We start from the raw sequence: 22,037 nt of genomic DNA on the forward strand, positions 1-22,037 counted from the left end.
TTCGTGGTGATGTCTATAATAACAGTACAAGGGGAATTTCAAGAGCCTGATAGTTGTTGGAAAGAAATTGTTCTTCAACTAAAAGGAGCTGGTCTAAAGGCTTCTGTCTGAAGGTAGCAGTGAGAGGAGGTTGTGACCAAGATGAGTAGGGTCCCTTATGATTTCTTCCTTTTTGAGGCATCACCTCTCATAGATGTCATCAATAGATGGGAGGTCAGACCCTGTGATGGACCTAGCTATGTTGTTCACATCATGTAGATAAACTAATATAATCCTGTTGGAAATATTCCTATTGTCCTAACTATTCATCCTCAACCCTCTCAGCAACTTAATAACTTGTTTTCTTTTTTTCCTCAGTTATGACAGCACCTTTGACCTGAAATATAACTCTGTTTCTCTTTACACAGATGCTGCCAAATCCCCTGGGAATGTTCCAAGCATTTTTGTTGTTATTTTTCTCTAGATTCTGTCTAGTTATTTTAGGGAGTTCCAAATGATGCTAGCAGAGTTCTGTATAAATTAAAAAAAAAAAAATTTTCAGCTTTTCAAAGTTCCTTTTTTGTGGCAGAGAAGATGTAATGCTAACAGTACAGTGGATGCTTGAATTAGATTGAATAATATTACATGTAGCAGAGAAACTGCAAGTATAGAAAAATGATAGTGAGAACTTGTCATATGAATATGCTACCAAAAGTTTCTGTGAGTGGGCAAGAAAAACAATTAAACATTTAGAAAGCATAATGGCATGGCTAGTAAAGCTGCCCCCCTGTGTCAGAGACCTAGGTTCAACCCTAGTCTCTGTGATTTCTTCCCACATCCCAAAGTTTTGTGGGTTAGTCAGTTATTTGATCATGATAAATTGCCTCTGGTAAGTAGGTGATGGTAGAACAATGTACAAGGGGAGTTACTGAGAATGTGGGGTGATTAAAAAATTAATTTCATGCAGGATTAGTGTAAATGTGTGGTTAATTGTGGCAGTGCACTTGGGCTAAAGGGCTTGTTTCTGTGCTCTGGCTCTTAATTTGTGGTGGAACACTGGGACCCTGTAAACTGTGGTCAAAACAAGTGATAGATAAATCCAACTGAAGCTGAGATCTGGCTAAAAGATATTTGATGATTTTTAGATTTTGAGAAAAACATGTACAAGGGCAAATTCAGAGATGACAAAAGCTTGAATCTGGATTTCCATGAAGGATTATCCAAAATTGTGCTTGGGGGTAGTGGATGATTTAAAAAATCTTAATAGAGGTACAGATATGTTTAAAAATCATTTTAGGGCATTCTATGACCTCAAGGTTAACCAGAGGTTTTCAATGGCAAAACCAACTGTTTGGCATTTCTGTTTGGATCCAAGTCCCCTGTATTTCATGGTTTAGTGGTGAGACCTGCAAGTGTAGGATGTGTACGAGATGGGATTGGGGTGGGGAGAGGTTGAGAAAAGAAAATAGTTTAAGTGGATGCTGGTCATCAAAGGTAAAACTGAATTGTGCACTGCATTGCTAGGTGTAGAAATGTCCTGAGAAATGGGCACCAAATGCTGAACCTTTGATTTTTGAAAAGGTAAATTGGCAACTTTTTTTCATCAGGCATAGCAGTAAGTCTAGAAAATAGGTTGTGATAAAGGTGACTTTCTTTTTCTTTAAAGTGACACTTAATAAAAATACCAGATTTGTTTAATTGTAATGTTAAATTAAGACTGCATTAAATTTTAAAAGTCTGAATTTTGTTACATTCCATCTTGTCTCAGTGCCTCAAAGCAGTGATTCCACGTTTCCCTATCAAAATTCTTTTGAGTTGGATGATGTATTGTCCTTTACTCTATAATGTAAATAGGGTAATCATAATAAAGCTGTAATGGTTTTGTCAACTAGTATAATGATGGCATAATTCACCACACAAAATTGGCATGAATTAGCACCAGTGATTTTGAAATTGGTTTTCACAAATTATGGCTATCGGTTGATTTATGCTTGGCCTTACTGGTATCTGATATCACTTGCAGAATAATATTGCTAAAGCTTGCTAAATCCTTTGTGACTAAAATTATGAAGCATTCTTCTCATTTGAGAAAAGACAGCTGACAACATTAGCATATTGTGACTGATTTAACAACTTATAGTACTTGTTTGCCACCTGCCTGAGGGCTGCCCTCAGCTATAGCATGTGTGTGATGCTCTTAGGTTTTTGCTGTGTTATGATCCACTCCATGATCAAATAGTAATTTTAAAACAAATGCTCATTTAGTTCCAAAATAGGAGATACAATAAAGATCAAATGCCATAAATGGCTGTGGATAAAAATCAAAACATCTAAAGCAATATTTTTATTGATTTTTACAAGAATGCTGGGAACTTTAAAATGGTTATATTCTATAATTGAATAGGGGCTCAGGCAAAACCAGATATAATTAAAAGTGCTGCACCCAAAGATGTGATTACAGCCTCAAATTCATTGGTGTCCATTATCCTTGTGTAAAATCTATTTAATTCATTTCTTGTTCCTGAGCTTCAATGCAAGTGTTTCTAGTTGGTTTTTATTCTGATCTGAGGTTCTACTTTTGGCTAGCATGTCATTTCTAACTTGCTACTATCTATGCACACTTTCATTCCATGTTGAAAGCCATCTTTTCATACAAATTTGGCAATGTTTCCACAGAATCTGGCATAGTTGCTGCAACATTTAATTTTCCTGCTTCGTTTTATTATTTTACTCTACATCCTTGCATTTACACTCTTTTGCTTCTTATGTGTACACCTCAGCCCGGTGATCCATATGCTACTCACCTATTTACGACTCTGCTATTTCATTAAATGGACCAGGAACCATTAGATTAAGTATGTTAATTATGACCCATCAGTGATATCGCTATTTGAAATGCAAAAAGTTAAAGCTGATGGAAATATGAAGAGTTAGATCTCTAGATGATTTGCTGTAGTATATATTTGTGATATGAGAAACTTAAAACAAAAAATCTTTCTTGTGAATGTTAACATTTATATTTTCATATTTTCCATGTGTATGACAAACACATTGGCAAGCAGATATTCTAAATAAAAATTTAGATTGTAAGTTATTAACCTACTTGAATCAATGCCTTAATGTCTATTTATGCAGAAATTAGTAAGTCTAGCTGTTAAAGATTAGTAAGAGAAAACAAGTGAGCACTCAAGTCTGTGCATTAACTGATAACATTTAAAACTGTCATGTGTTGCTCTCAATTTGCCAAAATATGCATTGCCCAAATGTGCTTGCCAGAGTTTGGTGATTTGGCAGGTTGTATCTACTCTACAGTTATGGTATTTGTCATGTATATTCTATTTGGAATCTAAACTCTCAAGATGTGCATAGAAGATGCATAATAATGCCAGAATTCATCATTAAATAAGTGTGATTTACTATTACATAGAAATGATGGAATGATACACAATATATTCTTACAAGACCATAAGACATAGGAGTAGAAATAGGCTGTTCAGCCCATTGAGTCTGTCCCACCATTCAATCATGAGCTGATCTATTTTCTCACTCAGCCCAACTACCTGCCTTTTCTCCATAACCTTTTGTGCCCTGGCTGACTAAGAGCCTATCAATTGCTTCCTTAAAGGCACTCAACTACTTGGCCTCCACAACCGCCTGTGGCAATAAATTAATCACCCTCTGGCAAAAGAAAATCCTCCACATCTCTGTTCTCAATGGACATACTTCAATCCTGAAGTTGAGTGCTCTTGTCCTAGACACTCCCACCATGGGATACAGCTCTTCTACATCTACTCACTTAACTGTCAAAGAGAAAATGAAGCAGAAAAAAAAAATCACCGCACTGAAGGATTATAATACAGAAGCAAAATTAAAAATGCAGATGATGGGAGTGTAGAAAATTGAAGACTTTATGCTGGAAATGCTCAGTAGGTAGCAGTATAGAGATTTGCAAGAATTGTTAAAAAGGTCCAAGAACTACAAATACCAACTAGAAAACAAAAATGTTCACCATCACATTACAGCCAAATTAATATCATGTTGATGACCAAATGAGAATTATACTTTTGAAAATCAGTGCAACCTAAAGTGGAGTAACTTGCGTTTTTGTGCTTCCAAGGGTTTTAGAAATATATCATTTTTTTTTTGTTCTCTGCATTTTTTTTCCCCGGCATAAATTTCCTACACAAAAGATGTGGAGACATTGGAAAGGGTCAAGAAGAAATTTGCCAAGATGTTACCTGGATTAGAGGGTATGAGCAAAAAGGAGAGGTATTTTTTATATTCGCATATCAGAGGCTGAGGGGCTACTTGAAAGTAGTTTATAAAATTATGAGACATTGATGGGATAGACGGACAATTTCTCCCCTCCCCCCACAGGATAAAAATAATGCATTCCAAAGCAGCCATTCTTAGTGGGGTGCCATATGGCCCCCCTGGGGCTACAGCATATTTTAGGAAATCCTTAACGAATGCCCAAAGTGTATATGGGGGCATGGAAACTTGACAGATTGAAAACTTTCTGCGCTTAACATAAATTGGCTTTCAATTTGTATCTACTTTCATTTTTTGTGCAGGATTATGGTGATCCTTCTATAATAAAAATATTCACATAATAATGAAATCTCAACACCTGGGTGATTCAAAATAAACACATTTGCAGTTCCATTTACTTGACCAGTCTAGGAATAGTGAATTTGTTTTATGATTAAAAAAACAGAGACTGGGACTGTGTTCATTAATTTAGAAAAATGAAAGAACATCTCACAGAGACTATGTATCCTCACAGAGACTGTATATAAAATAATCAGCAAGACACATTGATGATATTTCCCCTGAGTCAAAGGTCATGGGGTCAGTTTGAGAATGTGTTGTGGGTCGACCTTTGCAGATTAAGATAAAGAGAAATTTCTTCAGAGTGGCAATTTCGCCCTGATGCACATTCATTAGATTTCTGGGCATTAAAGGAATTCGGAACACAGGGATAGCACTGGAAAATAGCTCTGCGGTAGCCATGATCTTGATTCATGGCAGAGACGGCTTGAAGGACTAATGTGACCTGCTCCTATTTCTTGCATTCTTAAATATTTGTAGTTTGAGGGCAATTGTTAAGCTGAAAGCAGAGCCATAAACTCTGCAAAACTGTCAAAGAACCAGTGAACTATACAAAAAGCAAAAAGGGCCTTTAGCTCAACTCATTCATGCCAATCATTGTCCCATTTGCCCACACGGACCATATCCGTCAAACCCTTTCCGATCCATGTACTTGTCAAAATATCTTTTTAAATGTTGTAATTTTATCACCCCTCGACTATTTGTGACAGCTTGTTCCATATACACACTGCCTTCTATTGGGGGAAAAAAAATTTGGCCTTCAAGTCCCTTGAAATTTTTTCCCCCTCACAGACCTCTGGTTTAGACTCTCCTACTCTGGGAACAAGACTCTGACTATACTTTATCCATCCTCCCCCCCCCCCCCACCCCGCATGATTTTGCAAACCTATATAAGGTTATCTCTCAACCTCCTGTATGCCAGTGAAAAAAAGTCCCACCCTTTTCAGCTTCTGACTCAAGTTCTCCGGTCCCAGCAACATCCTTGTGAATCTTACACCCTTTTCAGTTTTTCCAATAGCTTGCCAGCATATCGTAAGGAGATGGCAGGGGGAAGATTAACTTTGACCAAGAGGTGGTTGCACTCTACATGCAAGGGTCTTTTGATAAGGACAATGGTCAGGGACTGGGGAGTGTGCCTGGAAGCTAGAAGGTAGGAGAATCAGGGGGACAGAAATGCAAGGGCCCAGACTTTTACAATTGTCCAATGGGATAATAGCTTTTTGTTTTACTTGGATGGGAGTCTTCAGGGTGAATGAGCAAATCAACCATGACTCCAAGGTTCAGAAAGTCATTGAATTGGGGAGAGCAAATAAGAAAGGAGGAGGACATTATATTGTGAGGAATATTAATTCTGTTCTTTGCACCAAAAAAAAAACAAGCAGATGAGAAGGCCCTATGCTTGGTTTCAGGATATTTTATCTGGGCTCAAGAGTGAATTTCATTGGAAGATGGAGTATTCAATAAGCAAAGTTTATACCAGTGACAATAGCCAGTGTGGTGTATGGTTAGTATCACAGGAATTTGTGTTAGGGGTTAAACATTTTACAGTTTCAATAAATAACTTTTATTAAGGCACCAACGTTATGGTTGCAAAGAAATGCTGATTACATAAAGGATAAGATATAAAGAGGGGCAAGCATATTACAAACGGATTGCTAAAAGGGATAACTAGATTAAGTGAATGGGCAAAAATTTTTTTGATTAATGCAAGTGTTGCAACTGAATTAATTTATATTTTTAGGATCGGGGTGGGTGGGGGGGAAAGGCGATGGGAGAGTTCTCCAGTGATTTAGAAAACTGTTAAAACAGTCTGTTTCTACAAGGGGCCACAAAGATCTTTCAGGACTACAGTCAGGCACTGATGGATTGAGACAAGAGTGCAGTCTATGAATACTTGCACGAGGTAAGCAAGCAATGCAGTCAAATGTTTTTGCGTGCTCTACTGAGGGTGCTGAAGAAAAAAAAAATAGATACCTGCCCAGTGTTGAAGTGGGTAAAATAGTCAATCGAAAACAAGGTTATAATTGAAGGCTATCACAGACCTAAATGATGATAATGATTATCATGTAAATACTGACCTTTAATTAATAAAGGAAATAGGGTTGGCAACGTCCCGACAACAAGAACATGCTGGTTCTGACCACTGATTTTGGAAATCAGTGCAGAAAAGTTGTATTATAGTTGATATCTGAGATCAGCACAGAAATTGGCCATTTGGTCCACATATCTGCCCAAACATGATACCCAAGTTAAACTAAAACTTTACTGCTTGCATATCAAGCATATTCATTTGTCTATCCAGAAACCTCTTAAATGTTGCTATTGATTCAGCTTCCACGATTACTGGTTGCAGCCACTGAAATACTTGTCCTGCAGATCTCCTTTATACTTCCCCAAACTCCCACCTCCATCATAAGTGCATATTCTCTAGTACACCTTTACGTTTGGCTGTGGCCCCTTAGTTCTCTGCTCAAAGTTTATGGGCCCCCTTCCCTGTAAGCAGTCAAATTTAGTTGGTTTCTTCTATACATCTCTCCTTCTGATTCCAGAACAGACAAACATAGGAAATTATCCTTATTGAACATGTAAGTAAGTAGTAAACATGAACATGTATATCACAATTAAAAAAAAAAAGATTTGAGTTAATGGATTGTACACAGAATCATTAGGGAACCTTGAGCATAAACTTGAGGAAGTGAAAATTAAAAGGAATCTTAGTTTTGCACTTTACATGTGTACAATTTTCACCCCACTATCAATAGTTAGTAATTCTGCCTTGCCTGCAAGAAAAAGAATCTCAGAGTTGTATGTGATATGTATGTATTCTGACAATAAATCTGAAATCTGAATTCTTCTAGTGAGGTCCTTGAACTTAATGTTCTTGTGCAAATTTTTTGATGTCAGGCTCCAAATTGAATAGTGATAGTCGAAGGTCACTTCTTCTCAAGTCTATTCCTGGATTTTGTCAAGGAAACTACCTTGCTGAATCCACATATTATGGCCTTTTCCCATAGTTTTGGAAATCCATTCAGCAGATAACCCTTAAATTAATATTGATTGAACTTGCAGCATGCAATTAGATCACTCTGAAGATCATTCATCCTCTCTTGAATTTCTGCATCAACATTGGTGAGCTGTTCCTCAAATAGATCTAATGTCCAATAGGAGATATTGAGGCTTCGCAAGTCATTAAATCTTTCCCTCAGATCTGTGCGACTTTGTTTTGGGTGATTCCCATGAACAGTAATGTCATTGTCCATCAGTGCCTCTGTGTTTGTCTTCAGATTTGGAAATTGTAAAAATTCCCAATGTTTGTTATTGCTCAACTTTGAACATTTTTCAGGAAAAAATTCAAATGGCTTCCTTACTGTCAGTGAAGTTATTGTTTACCCTGAAAGGTGTCTTGTTCAATAAATAGTTTGTCAAAGATATCTGCAAGGTAAGATATGTCACTTTTGCATCAATGAGTTTTTCTCCATGCTCCTCATGAGGAAAAAAAGGAAACAATCATATCCCAGAGTGCAACAAAACAAAGCAATTTCCTTTGGACAGCCACCTCACTTCTCATGCAGTAGCTGTGTTTGGAAATGTTCGTCGTTTTCTTCACACAGCTGCTGGAACAGACGGTCTTCAAGGGGATGCGATTTTATTAAATTTACTGCCTTTGTGACAATTGAAAGTGATGCATTTAAACATCATTCTAGGCTTTTAGCCAATGAACAGTAAAGACTGGAGGTATAACATTTTTCAGATATGTGATGAAAGCTCTGTATCATCCAACCATTGACAGCATAGGGTTGCAGTTAAAAGGGATAATGATTAAAATAGATTTCATTCATATAAATCCTATTAGAGGATTGACTCAGCTGCATTTTGAATATTTGTTGGTTTTACACCCCTTTGAAGGCAAGTTTGTGCTGAAGTCAAGATGACTGGCATTAACGGTATCCAGTTACAATTTTCAGTGAGCATCAGCAAAATTTTTAAATGTTAATTTCTCACAGTCAAGCCTGAATCTTCTCCAACAACTCAAGCACTTATGCACACACTTCCCACAGGATCTCTGGGTACTAGCTTATAGCAGGATTTTGTGTTATTCTTTCCTTTTGTTCCTCTCTGTCTTTGAACTTGGGAGCATTCATATTTTCTTGTTGATCTTAACTAATACCATAAAAGTTCTGATACATTTAGAGAAGAAAGAAACATGAGGGAAAAAGGAATGGAGGATCGCACAATAACTTTTAGACGAGGAAAGGGGGTAGGAGGCTTGAGTGGAGCAGAAATATCAGTGGATTGTAGCAACTGTGGCAGTGCAAAATGAAGAATGAGAAAATGATTAGATGTAGTCTTGTCAAAGTTAAGTAAAAATTGTTTACTCAAACAGTCAAGACATAGCTTTTTAAAACCTCCGCACGTTCCAAATTACATCGTTGGATTTTGACGTCATGATGTCACTCGGAACCTCCCGAGCTGGTTTGATTAAGCCTCCAGTGAGCTGCTTCATAACCCCCTCCCCCCCCCCCCCCCACACCCAAAAGAACCAGTGATAGGAGGTTAAACCTTTGGTGCCATTACTGTTCACTGCTCTTGGGCAGTCATACACGTTTTCTCATCAGGGGTCATAGCAAGGGCCGATCAAGGTTGAGATGAGCGGGGTTTAGTCAGCCAATTGTAAATGTCTCTGGATGTCCATTGTGCAAGTTGTACGATTGTACGACTGTAAGGGTGGCATGTGTGCACCTTTAAGCACAAACACAAACTCATCATCCCAGAGTTCCTTTGGGATGAAGGGTATTGTTGTTCCATGCCTTGAGATGGGAACAGTGGCCAATTTTCCAAGCTGTTCCCGCAGTTTGCTGAAGACTTCAGTCGATAACACCTTCTGTCCGTTTGCTGCAGGCATGAATTCCCCAGGTACAATGATCAGGGGTCAATAAACCAACTCAGCCAATGAGGAGTTGAGATCTTCCTCGGGTGCCACTCTTATTCCCCAGGACGATCTGGGGCAGCTCATCTGCCCAATCAGATCTCTGGAGGCCGGGCCATCAGTGCAGCCTTCATGCGCCTAGGGAACCGCTCTATCAGGCCATTCAAACTGTGGGTGGTAGGCTGTCGTATGGTGGAGCTGCATTTCCAGTAGTCACGACAAAACGTCCTAGAGTGCGGAGGTAAACTGTAGGCCTCCGTCGATGGTGATGAATCTGTCGATGACTCTTAACAAGTACCTGGACCCTCGTGACACTGGAAGTGGGCCGAGAATGTCGACATACACTTGATCGAGTCTGTGCTGTGGTGGCTGGAAAGGCTGAAGCAGCACCTCCACGTGCCTTTGCACTTTTGCAGATTGGCAACCCCTGGATATCTTTGTCCAGCACGTGATCTGCTTTTTGAGTCCATGTCATATAAACATCTGCTATCAGGTGGACCATTACTCAAATGGAGGGGTGGGACAGTCCATGAATGGCATCGAAATGCAATGCCTCCACGCAGCAGGGACAATAGGTCGAGGCTGACCTGTGGAAACATCGGACAAGAGAGTGGTACCTTGCAGCCCAAAGGCTACATCCTCGAGTTGCAGGCTCATGACATCAGTTCTCTAAACTGGGAGTTTGTTGTCCTGGCACTGAGCTTTAGTGAATGCCATGTAGTCTACACCTGGAGAGAGGGCACGTACTGCTTGAACAAAGGAGCAGTTCAGCCACCACATTACTCTTACCGGGGATATGTTTAATCCTGGTTGAAAACTTGAATATGTAAGATAGGCGGGCTGATCAGGGATTTGATGCCTCCACGAAGGTGACTTTTAGCGGTTTGTGGTCAGTAAAAACCATGAAGTTCCTGCCTTCCAAAAAATAGTGGAAGTGTTCTGACCGTTAGGTACAGTGCCAGCAATTCTCTATCGAATGTGCTGTATTTTGTTTCTGGAGGGTGCAGGTGCCTACTAAAAAAATTGCTAGAGGCTTCCATTGTCCATTGGTGTATTGTTCCAACGCCCTGCCTACTGCCATGTTGGATGCATCTATCATCAAGGTGGTTTGAGCATTCATTTGTAGATGGACCAGCAATGTTGCCTTCGCTAGGGTGTCTGTGGTCGGCTGGAATCCTTTGTTCACTTGAGTTCTTTGGCATCGCTGGACATGAGGTGGAAAACGGGTTTCATAATATGAACTGCTGAAGGTAGAAAGCGATGATAGAAATTGACTATCCTCACAAATTCCTGGAATCCTTTGATCGTATCGGGCCTCATGAATTTGAGGATGGATTCCACCTGCTGCTGATCTGAAGTCCCAAGAACTCGATAGAGGACTGCCAGATTTGCACTCAGCAAAGTTCACTGTTAGCTCGAACTCCTGTAGGCGGAGGCAAAATAAACACAGATGCTGCAGGTGCTCTTTGTGGGAGTGGCTGACGATGAATATGTCCTCAAGAATACGAAAAGGAAATCCATGCCACACCTCTCTGCGTCCATTAGTTGCTGGAATGTTTGTGCTGCATTTTTGAACCTAAAAGGCATTCTCAAAAATTTGAAGAGGCTGAACGGTGTTATGGCAGTCTTGGGCACATTCTCTGGGTTTACAGGTATTAACTTGGTGGTACCCACGCACCAAGTCAATTTTAGAAAATATCCTCGCCCCATCAAGATTAGTTGTAAAGTCCTGTATATGGGGCACAGGGTAATGGACTGCAGTCGTAGCATCGTTGAGACACCTGTAATCCCCGCATGGTCTCCAGCCTCCCGTGGCATTTTGCACCATATGTAGCCAGGAAGCCCATGGGCTATCAGACATGCGTATGACTCCAAATTCCTTCATTTTGTGGAACTCTTGTTTTGAAAGCCACAACTTATCGGTCAGCAGAAGTTGGGTTCCGACGTCTAGAGGAGGTCCTTGGGTGAGGATGTGGTGTGCAACGCCTTGTTTGGGTGTGGCAGTGGAGAAGTGGGGAATGACAACGTGCAGAAACTCCGCAAGAAGTTTGGTGAATTTATTGTTCGATTACTCAATAACATCTAGGTGCAGGGCAGGTAGTTTGGTTTTTCAAAGGCGGAAAGTCTGGAACGTTGCGGTGTTCACCAACCGGCACCCTTTTAAGTCCACCATCAATGAGTGAGTTCTGAAGAAGTTGACACCCAGCAACGGCCAGGACAAAGCAGCAAGATTGAACTTCCAAGTGAACTTATTATCACTGAATTTCCGTGCGTCGTACATATGAATCAAACTGTTATTCACCACAGTGAGTGCCGGACCGGGATGTCAAAGCCTGAAGGAGGAAAGACACCAACCTTCACACTTGTGTTGACTAGAAATTTGCACTGGGAGAGTTTGTGCCAGATGTAGAGTAGGCTGTTACAGTGGCCAGCCGCCATAGCCATTAGTGACAACTGACCATGGTGTTCCCTGGAAAAGTTCAAGGGGGTCGGCAGTGGCGAGCTCCAGAACCCTTGCGTTGATGGTAAAAGCACCAGGTGATTGTCATGGAGTCATGCTTGCTCCCTTGTTGTCTGTTCTTGTGGAGCCTGGACCTTTCTGGCATATACTCTACAGACAACTGCTTGAAGAGCAAGCAAAGCGTGCCAACATGTCGTTCATTAACTCTGAAGGGGCATAGTCCCCCAGGCCATCAATATGGAGGAGCCATGTGGCTTGCTTACATCGTGAGAGACCGTAAACCCAGAGAAGGAGGGCTTTTAGGTCTTGCTGAGACTGGTGGGTCACAAAGGAAATCCACTACTCGACCGGCTGTGTGCTGGTCAAGGGCGTTTACCACATGATAGTACTTAGTGGCATCCACTACTAACTTGTGAATGTGGAACTGCTCTTTAGCATGCCCGAACAAAACTTCAGGTTGACTGGTCCAAAAGTCAGGCAGTTGGAGCGAAACTGCTGCGTTGTCCATATTGGGTCCAAAATCCGTTTGAGCCCATTAGGGTCACCAATATAGCAAATGTGTCACAGTGTGGAATGAAGAATGAGAAAATTATCAAACATAGTCAAGTTGAAGTTGAGTTAAAGTCATTTACTCAAACAGTCATGCGTATCTTTTTAAAACCCTGCGCATTCCTGAGTTGGTTCGATTAAGCCTCCAGTGAACCGTGACAGCAATAGTTCTCAACCATTTTCTTTCCACTCACATACCACTTTAAGTAATCCCTATGACATGGGTGCTCTGTGATTAGTAAGGGATTGCCTAAGGTGGTATGTGGGTGGAAAGAAAAAGTTTGAAAACCACTGTTTTTTATCGTACCTAATTGTGCACAGTTTCATAACTCTAAAGGAAATGGGCCAATTACAATTTTTTTCAAGCAAAATATTTTAGTAACAATTGAGTCTGGAACAGTGATTCTCAACCTTTCCTTCCCACTCACATACCACCTTAAGCAATCCCTTACTAATCACAGAGCACCAAATGCTTCGGGATTACTTAAAGTGGTATGTGAGTGGAATGAAAATGGTTGAGAACCACTGTACTACAGGATCATAAATATTGGCATGACTTATTTTTTTTTCATGCATCATTCTATCCTGAGCAGCAGTTTGAATTTAAACAATATTTTCAATGCAGAAAATCAAGGTGTTTCATAACCATTATTAGGTATGTCATAGTTGAGGGAAAGGAGGGCTATTGTAAGGGGTAATTAAGAACTAAAGGGAGTTTTGAGAGAAGATGGGGACACAATAGAGGATTAGGGAAGAAGACCCAAGGTTCTCTCCTAGACAGATGAAGGCCTGTTTAATACTGGTTTTCAAGGCAGCAGAGTTACAGTGTAGAAATTGTAGAACAGTGGGCTTCATCTCCTTGATGATTATGTTGGATGAAGCAAATGGGCAATGCAAGGCTCAGGGTTAAATCCTTGATAATATTTAATCTAACTGATCGCTGTCTAATAACTGTTTACTTACTCAACATTTCTGAGAGCAGGAAGGAAAATCATCCCAATGTTCTTGTTCACAGAATGCCACACTGTTTCAAAATACAAATTTCTGAATATTGGATTGTTGCAAAACCCTTGTGCTTCACCAATTTATTAACATATGGTTTTTGCATCTATATTAAATTTCTGTTGTCGATTTGTACTTTCAGCACAATGTTTAAGTTTTTTTTGTCACATTATCGTAATTTGGGAAGGGTTCTTCTATTATCAACCCAGCAGGTTGTCTCTAACATTCACACAGGTGTGTAAAGAACACAGTTTACAGAATATGGATGACCATGAAAAGAAAGATCAATTCGTACCAAGCAAAGACATTGTGATAACACTGTGAGGTTCTTTCAGGGGCCTGATAAACTGCGGGGAAGAAAGTCTTTAAGCCTGTCAGTGCGCACTTTCACACTCATGAACCTTTTCTCTTATGGCAGGAGGGAGAAGTGAATGTGCCTGGAATGTGATGGGTCCTTTGGTATGATGGCTGTCTTTACTTGGCAGTGGAAGATCTTTGGATGAATAGTTTGGGAAGTGGTTATGGGTCTAGGAGAGCAGTAAGTGAAAATATTTAAAAAAAAATCCAGATTATAAATAGATCTGATTTAACAAAAAAATTGGCTATGCACAATAACCATTTTGTCCCTTCACTTCCCACCATCCCCCTACACCACCCTCTTCCCCCCACATTAGGGTGTGCATTTTGGTGTTTTGTGTTTATGCTACTTGAGAAATTTTGCTTCCTCAGATGGAATTAATAAACGAGGAACTAACTTATTTGAAGGTTTGTTTTCCCTCCTCCACTGTCTTATACCAGGGATTGTTACATCACTTCAAAAGCATAATATTAACTGAGGTCACAATAAAGAAGGAGGTTCATTGCAATTGTGAAGACACTTCATGTCCATCAGTGAGGGAGAAAGAAGTGAGGAGAAACAAGCCAAACATAAATAAAATATTAATGGAAGGTGAGATATCAGCTTCAGGGAATTTCATGAATTGCTTTAGTGCTGTTTTAAACTAACTGATCAAATGTGGTCATGTTTGTCCTTGTCCCATGTTGCCTTTTCAAAATGCTAGATCCAATATTTTGGCTAAAACTCAAGCCATAGTTAGCTTCAGATGAAATTAATAAATCTGTACTAATGTAATGTAATGAATGAGGATTGAAAACAGTGGAAAAAATAGTAAGAAACAAATAGATTAAAAGATGAGGAGAAAATATACAGCATAACTGATTATCGGAAATCAGATTCTTCAAAATCCTTTTTGGATAAATGAAATAATTCAGAAATCCTAATTTATCTGAATTTCTTTCTGAGCCGAACTGACAGGGATGTTGGGATCCTGGCAGGAGCAGCAGGGGACCCGGGCTCCCGGAACAAGCGGGGTTTTGGTGGGGAGATGTCAGTGATCAGAGGCATCCAGCATTTTTGTTTGGTGAGAATTAAATATTATTTTAATGCTTAAAAAGGCTTCCCTTGTTGCTTGTTGTTTAAACACTGTTACAAGTGATTTGCTGCTCCTGGGCTGTTTTTAAAAAAAAATGACCAGTTCTCCAAAAAAAAACGTTTATCTGACGTAAGCCAGGTCCTGACCATTTTGGATAATTGGAGGCGTACTGTATTTTAAAACAGCTAAATCTTGGTTGAAACAATTTTGTGACTTGGATAAAATCTAATTCCCCTATAGTACAAGTGCATGCAGCTGTGCAAAAGGATAATGCAGCTTTGGAGGTCTGTAAAGTTAGAAGTATTAAGCACATCAATTATTCATTTATAAATAGGGTTGGAGAGACCATGGTTAGTTGTGTGCATTTTTAGGAAGGACAATAAAACCATACTGAGCGTATGGCATCATCCTGGTGGATGACAGTGAAGAGAATCTTCAACTTGAAATGTTAATTCTGTCCTCTTTCCTTAGTTGTGGCTTGACCTGCTGGTTGACTATTTCCAGCATTCTCTGGGGTTTTTTTGTCTATATTTGCAGTGTCTTTGTTTTATGTATATTCATTTGAAATATTGCCAGTGCTGAAAAGAAGCCCAAAGGAAGAGTTGATTTTGAAAATTTAGAAGGGTTTTTAATGTGAATAGACCATGTCAGAAAGTCGGGGTTTAAACATTGCTTTTGAAAAAGAAGCTAGGAAAATGTCTCAACCTTTAGAATGTATGATTGGAAGGAACAGATCTTTGAATATCTGCATGAATATTTTAAACTTTTTTTTAAACTCCATCCCAAGAGATTACATAGATTGAGGATGGGGCAGTGAGTGCAAGTATTTATGTGATAGGCTCAATTAGACCATTAAGTCTTTCCAGTCTGCTGTTTTGAGTGCTCATTGCAAGACCATGGTATTCTTCCAGGAGATTTTGCAGCCAACCCGAGTAAAGGGTTTTTTTTAAACATTTCATCTTATAGACAGGGCCTCCAAAGTTGAAGCATTGCTTGATGTTAATCTAAATTATATAACCAAATCTCTGCATTGAACTTTGAACATTTGTTCTTTACCCCACTAATTTTAATTAATATCTAACTATATATTGTAGTTAAGCTCAAGAGCAACATATTTCAACATCGAATGAAATAACATATTCTATCAATAACGTAGATATAGAATGTTCAATAATTGATGTATATTATAATAAGTAATGATTTTTAATAAAACCAGTTTGGTCTAAGTCTATAATAAATGGTAAAAAAAATTCTAATCTATGATCTAAAACCTTTGATAGAATCTTCATATCAATGTTAAGTAATGGTAAAGGTCTATAAAAAGTTTATTCTTTTGGCGTTTTCCCTTTTTTTTAGAATAAGAGTGATACAAGCCTCGTTAAATGTTACAGGTAGCTTCTCTTCTTGAAATGAGTCAGCCAATACTAGACTTAAGTAGGATATAAGCTGTTTGATGAAGGATCTAAGAATTTCTGCAGGAAATGCATCAAGTCCTGGAGATTTACCTGACTGTAATAAGGAAATAGCCATGGCTATATCCTCCTGTGAAACTTGCATGTTTCTCTTGAGAAAGTGCAGGTAAATTAAAGCAATCCAGAAATTCTGGCATTGAAACATAATAATTCTTAAATTCAGAGGTATAAAGGTTAGAGTAAAATTCTCTAAAGGTCTTGTTCTTTTGAAATGATCTGTTATCATATTGCCATCACTCATGCGAATCATATTTATTTGGATTTTAGCAAATTTTTCCTCATTTCTTCTATTTCTTAACAATTGCTATTCAATTAGATAAGTAGAAAGTAGATCAAATTTAGTTTCAAGTTCTACTCTTGTATTAATCAAGATTTTTATTTTGAGCAAATTGTAAATCAATTTGCTTAATCTGATTAATTAAATCTAGCCTTTCCTGATTACCAATAATTTTTTTTCTTGATATTGGCCATGTAGAAAATAATTTGCCGCCTTAAATATGCTTTCATTGTATCCCAAACAATCAAGTTGGGGAGGAATTAGTAGCAAAAAAGAACTGAATTTGATGCTCCATAAAATCTTAAAAATTCTGTCAGCAAGAAGAGTAGTATTAAATCTCTAATTATAAAAACTTATTGAAAGAGAATTTCTGGGCATTTCTGTAAGATTAAACTGTATTGGGTAGGTCACCTTTATCTATTGCAATGATGGGACATATTAATTCGATTAAAATGAGTATTTCACCTAAATTTTTGTATCTTTTCCAAGCGTAACCAATTTTTATCCCCAAATCCTTGGATTTGGCTATGTCTACTTAAATATAGCAGGGGAAAAGAACACTTAAATAAAGCCCATCTTCAAAAGACCACATTAAATGAAGGATTATCACTTTCATATTTTAGATTGTACTATTGGGCGATTAATATACGTAATTTACTTTTATTATTACATTTGAATAAGTCAGTGGATTGCCCCTCTTGGATAGAAATGGAATTTGAGTGTTCAAAAAAGAAAACTTCTATGTTGGCAATTTTAGGATTTTTTTTTAAACCATTTTCCTTTTCCAAATTAACACACAATGCATTAATGAGAACTTGGGCTCAATTTAGGAAAATCTTTGGAATTAATGGTTTTTCACTGGCTCGTCCAATTTTAGATAACCATCTTTTTCAACTGTCTTCATTGGATGCAGTTTTCAAGGAATAGCATACAGTAAATATTCAAAGTTTTAACGATCTCTTTATTCAAGATAATTTTGCCTCTTTTCAACAATTATCAGCTAAATTTAATCTTTCCAATAGACACATTTTTAGATACTTACAAATTAGACATTTTGTTCAATCTAAGCTTTCAGATTTTCTGTGAATTTCCAACACTCATATTCTTGATCTGTTTTTTAATTTATGGTTTTATTTTCATGGTGGATTAACATCATGTAATTATAATAATTTATTGAATTTAAATTCAGTTCCCATGGCTGGGATCGAGTAATTTGGAATGAAATTTGAACTTAACATTTTCATATGAAGATTGGTACTCTACTCCCAGCTTGATTAATGATTCCTTATTTTGTGCAAGACACTACTTATTGCAATTTAATGTGGTACACAGAACTTGTATGCCCAAATTTAAATTATCTCATTTTTATGTAGATATTGATCCATTATGTGAGAAATGTGAAATTTTTGAAGCTTCTCTGATGCATTTGTTTTGGGAGTGCCCAAATTTAGAGAGACATTTTCCAAGCAATTCTTAAGATTAATTTGGAACCATGCCCGTTAATTGCTTTGTTTGTTTTTTTTCTCGTGATTCAAATAAATTTATATTGACATCTCAGGAAAAAGTTTTAGTTTTTACCATGTTAAGAGCCAGGGAGCAATTTTATTGAAGTGGGAAGATATTAAACTCCACTAATACATAGTGGTTTATGATATAATGTCCTATTTAAGTTTAGAGAAAATTAGATATATTAAAGGTAGAAACTTTCAATTTATGAAATTGTGGGGCCTATTCTTAGAATTTTTTTTAAATTGGAAGAATTAATAATTATTGTATGTTCTGGCGGTTCATTCTCTGTTTGGGGATTGCCAGTGGTTCCATATTATTAATTTTATTTTTATTAATTTATAAGGTAACCTTGATAGATTTAGTTTGTTTTTAGTTTTTAAAAAAAAATTCCTTCATTTTATTTCAACAAACATGTTTAACATGATGTAGTTTTAGCTACTTTTTTTCTCATTGTTTTTCTTTTTGTGTGCTTACTTATATACAAATGAATTATTATGAAATTGCCAGTTCTGCATTTGTGCTTATATGTTAAACTCAATAAAAATATTTTAAAAAGAAAGATTACATGAGAACCCTGAGGTTCTTTTGTTTCCTGTAGGTCAGGCAGAATTTCTACTTATGAATAACTGTAAACTTTACTCAAGGAAAAAAAATTGCATACAAATGTGAGAGATGTCAACAAATTGTCCAGCATAGGAAAAATAAATTCAGTAATAAATAATGTGGAAAGTAAGAGTCTTTAAAGAGTCTGTTGTTGAAGGGATAGGAATTCCAGAGGGATACTGATGACCAGATCTTGGAGTTTACTGATTATTTTTAGTTTAATTATCTTGCGTAGCTGTTCAACCTGAGTTGTAGTGAATTACTTCATATTCAGATACAGATCGTTATTATGATGATACCTGTAAATTAGAAACTCAGTGACTGAAAATATACTTGTTACCTAAACACTAAATTGCACAAGTATACAATCTTTTATCCAGACATCGAAAATCTGGAAAGCGGGGAGAGAGATGAGCAGGCAAGGGGGAGAGACTGGCAGCGCGAGTCGAGCGGGCGAGTGACCGGCAGCACGAGTTGGGCACGTGAGGGGGGGGAGACCTGCAGCGTGAGTCGGGCAGGGAAGGTGGGGGGGGGGGGGGTGAGATGGCAGCGTGACTGGCAGTTGGTGGGGGTGGATACGGCAGCACAATTTGGGTGGGTTTAAATCTGGCTTTCCGAAATCCGGAAAAATCCGAAATTCAAGACACACAGTCCCCCAAAGGTTCCAGATAAAAGATTGTGTACCTGTATTTTGAATTACAAGTCCCTGATGATGACATTTTAATCTCTAGTTCCATAGAATAATTGGTCATGATTCTAGATATTAACTTTGGACATTATTTTGTCTGCAATTTGAAAAAAACAATATGAACTGACATGAATTGAAGGAGGGGGAGTATTTGATTATCAATAGTAAATGTCACTATCCACCAAACCTTAGATCATTTTAGCTGCAAAATAGGAAAAGGTTCCATTATTGTCACGTAATTCTACATTTAGAATGTAACATATATGAAATTCTTTAACTTTTGTCTACTGTCAGGCAGACAGAGAGCAACTTTCTCTGTGGCATTTACCACCTGTTGATGGGTTGATTGGAGAAATTAAATGTTCCATTGTTTTGAATGAACTTGACTCCTCTAGATAAAGGAAAGTCCCTTGATGTGTCGTCAAGTTCTTTCTTGTGGAAAGAAGCAGGTGTATATATTTGGAATAGCAGGTAGAATCTCTGTTGCTTGCTGTTAGCTGATGGGTAGTGAGAAAATATGGGATTAAAAGTCATGAATTGCCTGTCCATTTAAAAATTACCAAATCTTTCAATCAATGCAAATAATAGGGTCAGCATACAGAGATGAGGAGCAGTCACTAATGGACTTGTATCTGAACATTTAACAAAACAAAAGAGATGGTTGTCGACTTCAGGAAGGCCTAGGGGGACCACGCTCCACTGATCATTGATGGCTTCACCATTAAGGTTGTCAAAAGTATCAAATTACTTGGAGTGCACTTGGAGAATCTCACCTGGTCCCTTAACACCAGCTCCATAGCCAAGAAAGCCCAGCAGCAGTCTCCATCCTCACTACATTCTTCAGAGGAAGTATTGAGAGCATCCTGTGTAATTGTATCACTGTCTGGTTTGGAAGCTATACTTTCTCTGACCACAAGAACCTTCAGAGGATTATGAAGTCAGTGGAAAAGCTCATTGGGGGCTCTCTGAAGGACATCTAAACATTCGATGCAAGTGAAAGGCAATAAACATTGTTAAGGATTCCACACACCACTCATGTAAAATGTTCTCCTTTCTGCCATCTGGTAGGAGGTACCTCAGCATTTGGGCCTCGACATCCAGATTTGGCAATGGTTTTTTTTCCCTCAAGCCATCAGACTCTTGAATTCCTAGAACATATGTGGACAAGGTTCCATGGACTTTTACTGTATATGCCTTAATATTTTAATGTGTATAACCTCTATTCTAACATATTTTTATAAATATGGTCCTCTAGAAACACTGTCTCATCTTTACTGTGCGAGCATGGTATGAATGTTAAATAAAGATGACTTGAAAAGCTCTGGTTTGTATTCTGGCAACAATTTTTAATTGCATTCATAAATGAAAATTAAGTGCTCAAACAAGACATCAGAGGATTGACACTAACCCCATGCAATGCACAGCAAACAAAAAAAAATGTAACTAGGTGACTGCAAAATTCAGTGCCTTTTTAAAACAATCCTTTTCATGTTGAAATTAATAATTAACAATTGCATGAATTTACAAAAGTCTTGTTGAGATGTACTTGCATCGTGCATCTGAAAAGTTTGAATTCATTGACTTCCCTTGATAAGGAAGTACCTATTGAAAGAATACATGCAACTCCAAGCTGAGTGGCTCTTGCATACTCTGAAATAGCCTAATCAGCCACTCCATTATTACCACAGCTTCAAATGTGAAGCATGAAATGTATAGCTGGGGGAGGAACAAACAAACTACCTTGCATAGGCTTGTCACTGCCTACCTAGTTGTTTTTACTGATTAAATCGAGAAAATAGACCATTCAGCTCATCTGGTCCAATCAGTTTTCTTCCTTGGAACCCTGCAACTTGTTTTCCTTCCACATTTCTGCTGCTTTTCTAAGCTAAGGAGTGTTTCCTAGTATCCAGTATGCCTAAGCTAAGGAGTGTTTCATAGTAGCCAGTATGCCACTGGGATATGGGATTAAACAAGAGTACATTGTGAAATGCAGATGTTCATAGGTAGAATGTGCAAATTCCAGAAACCGTGCCATTGGTCAAAATTTAACCTGGGTCTGAGGAATTAAGAGACAACAGCACTAATTGTTGTACCACCGAGCTGAACTTGCAAAGATCTTTCAAACATCAGGGCACTGGTACCCATATTGATAAAATGATCTTAACAGACCAGTGAAGCAACAATCATATTTGCAGAATTGTTTCTTTGAAATTACATGCAAATAATTCCAACACCATCTCTAAATCCAACTTGTCTCAGGCAGGATAAACACACCATAATTGAGAGACAGTGGTGTAGCGGCAGTAGCAAATTGATCTGGTAGTGTCCAATATTGGCTCATAGCTTCAAGTCAAATGCAGACAAGAAAACATCTTCCATTATCACACAGGTAATGAATCAGTGATCCTGACGTTAAATTCTTCGGAAGAACCAATGAGAGCGGTAAGGTCATAGAATGTTCATCAGAACAATTTTGCTCAGTTGCAAGAGTACTGATTGAACAGGCTGATACACCAAAGTCATAGC

General features: G+C 38.2%; 1 protein-coding gene across 14 annotated transcripts in view; it reads left to right on the forward strand.

Moving 5' to 3' along the window:
• Positions 1 to 22,037, forward strand: part of LOC138743262 (rap guanine nucleotide exchange factor 6-like) — a 235,964-nt gene that overhangs the window by 125,590 nt on the left and 88,337 nt on the right. Inside the window, exon 1 of one of the 14 annotated variants that reach the window (XM_069898270.1) lies at positions 14,389 to 14,478. The exons of 12 other annotated variants lie outside the window; for them this stretch is intronic. Coding sequence is in view for 1 of the 2 variants with exons in the window: in XM_069898268.1 (XP_069754369.1) it covers positions 16,345 to 16,353 (9 nt within the window). In the remaining variant the exon portion in view is untranslated. Of the gene's footprint in view, positions 1 to 14,388; positions 14,479 to 16,329; positions 16,354 to 22,037 lie in introns of those variants that run through there. One more of the 14 variants, XM_069898268.1, reaches the window with a different exon arrangement.

This window comes from Narcine bancroftii, chromosome 9, assembly GCF_036971445.1.
Source record: "Narcine bancroftii isolate sNarBan1 chromosome 9, sNarBan1.hap1, whole genome shotgun sequence".
Lineage (NCBI taxonomy): Eukaryota > Metazoa > Chordata > Chondrichthyes > Torpediniformes > Narcinidae > Narcine > Narcine bancroftii.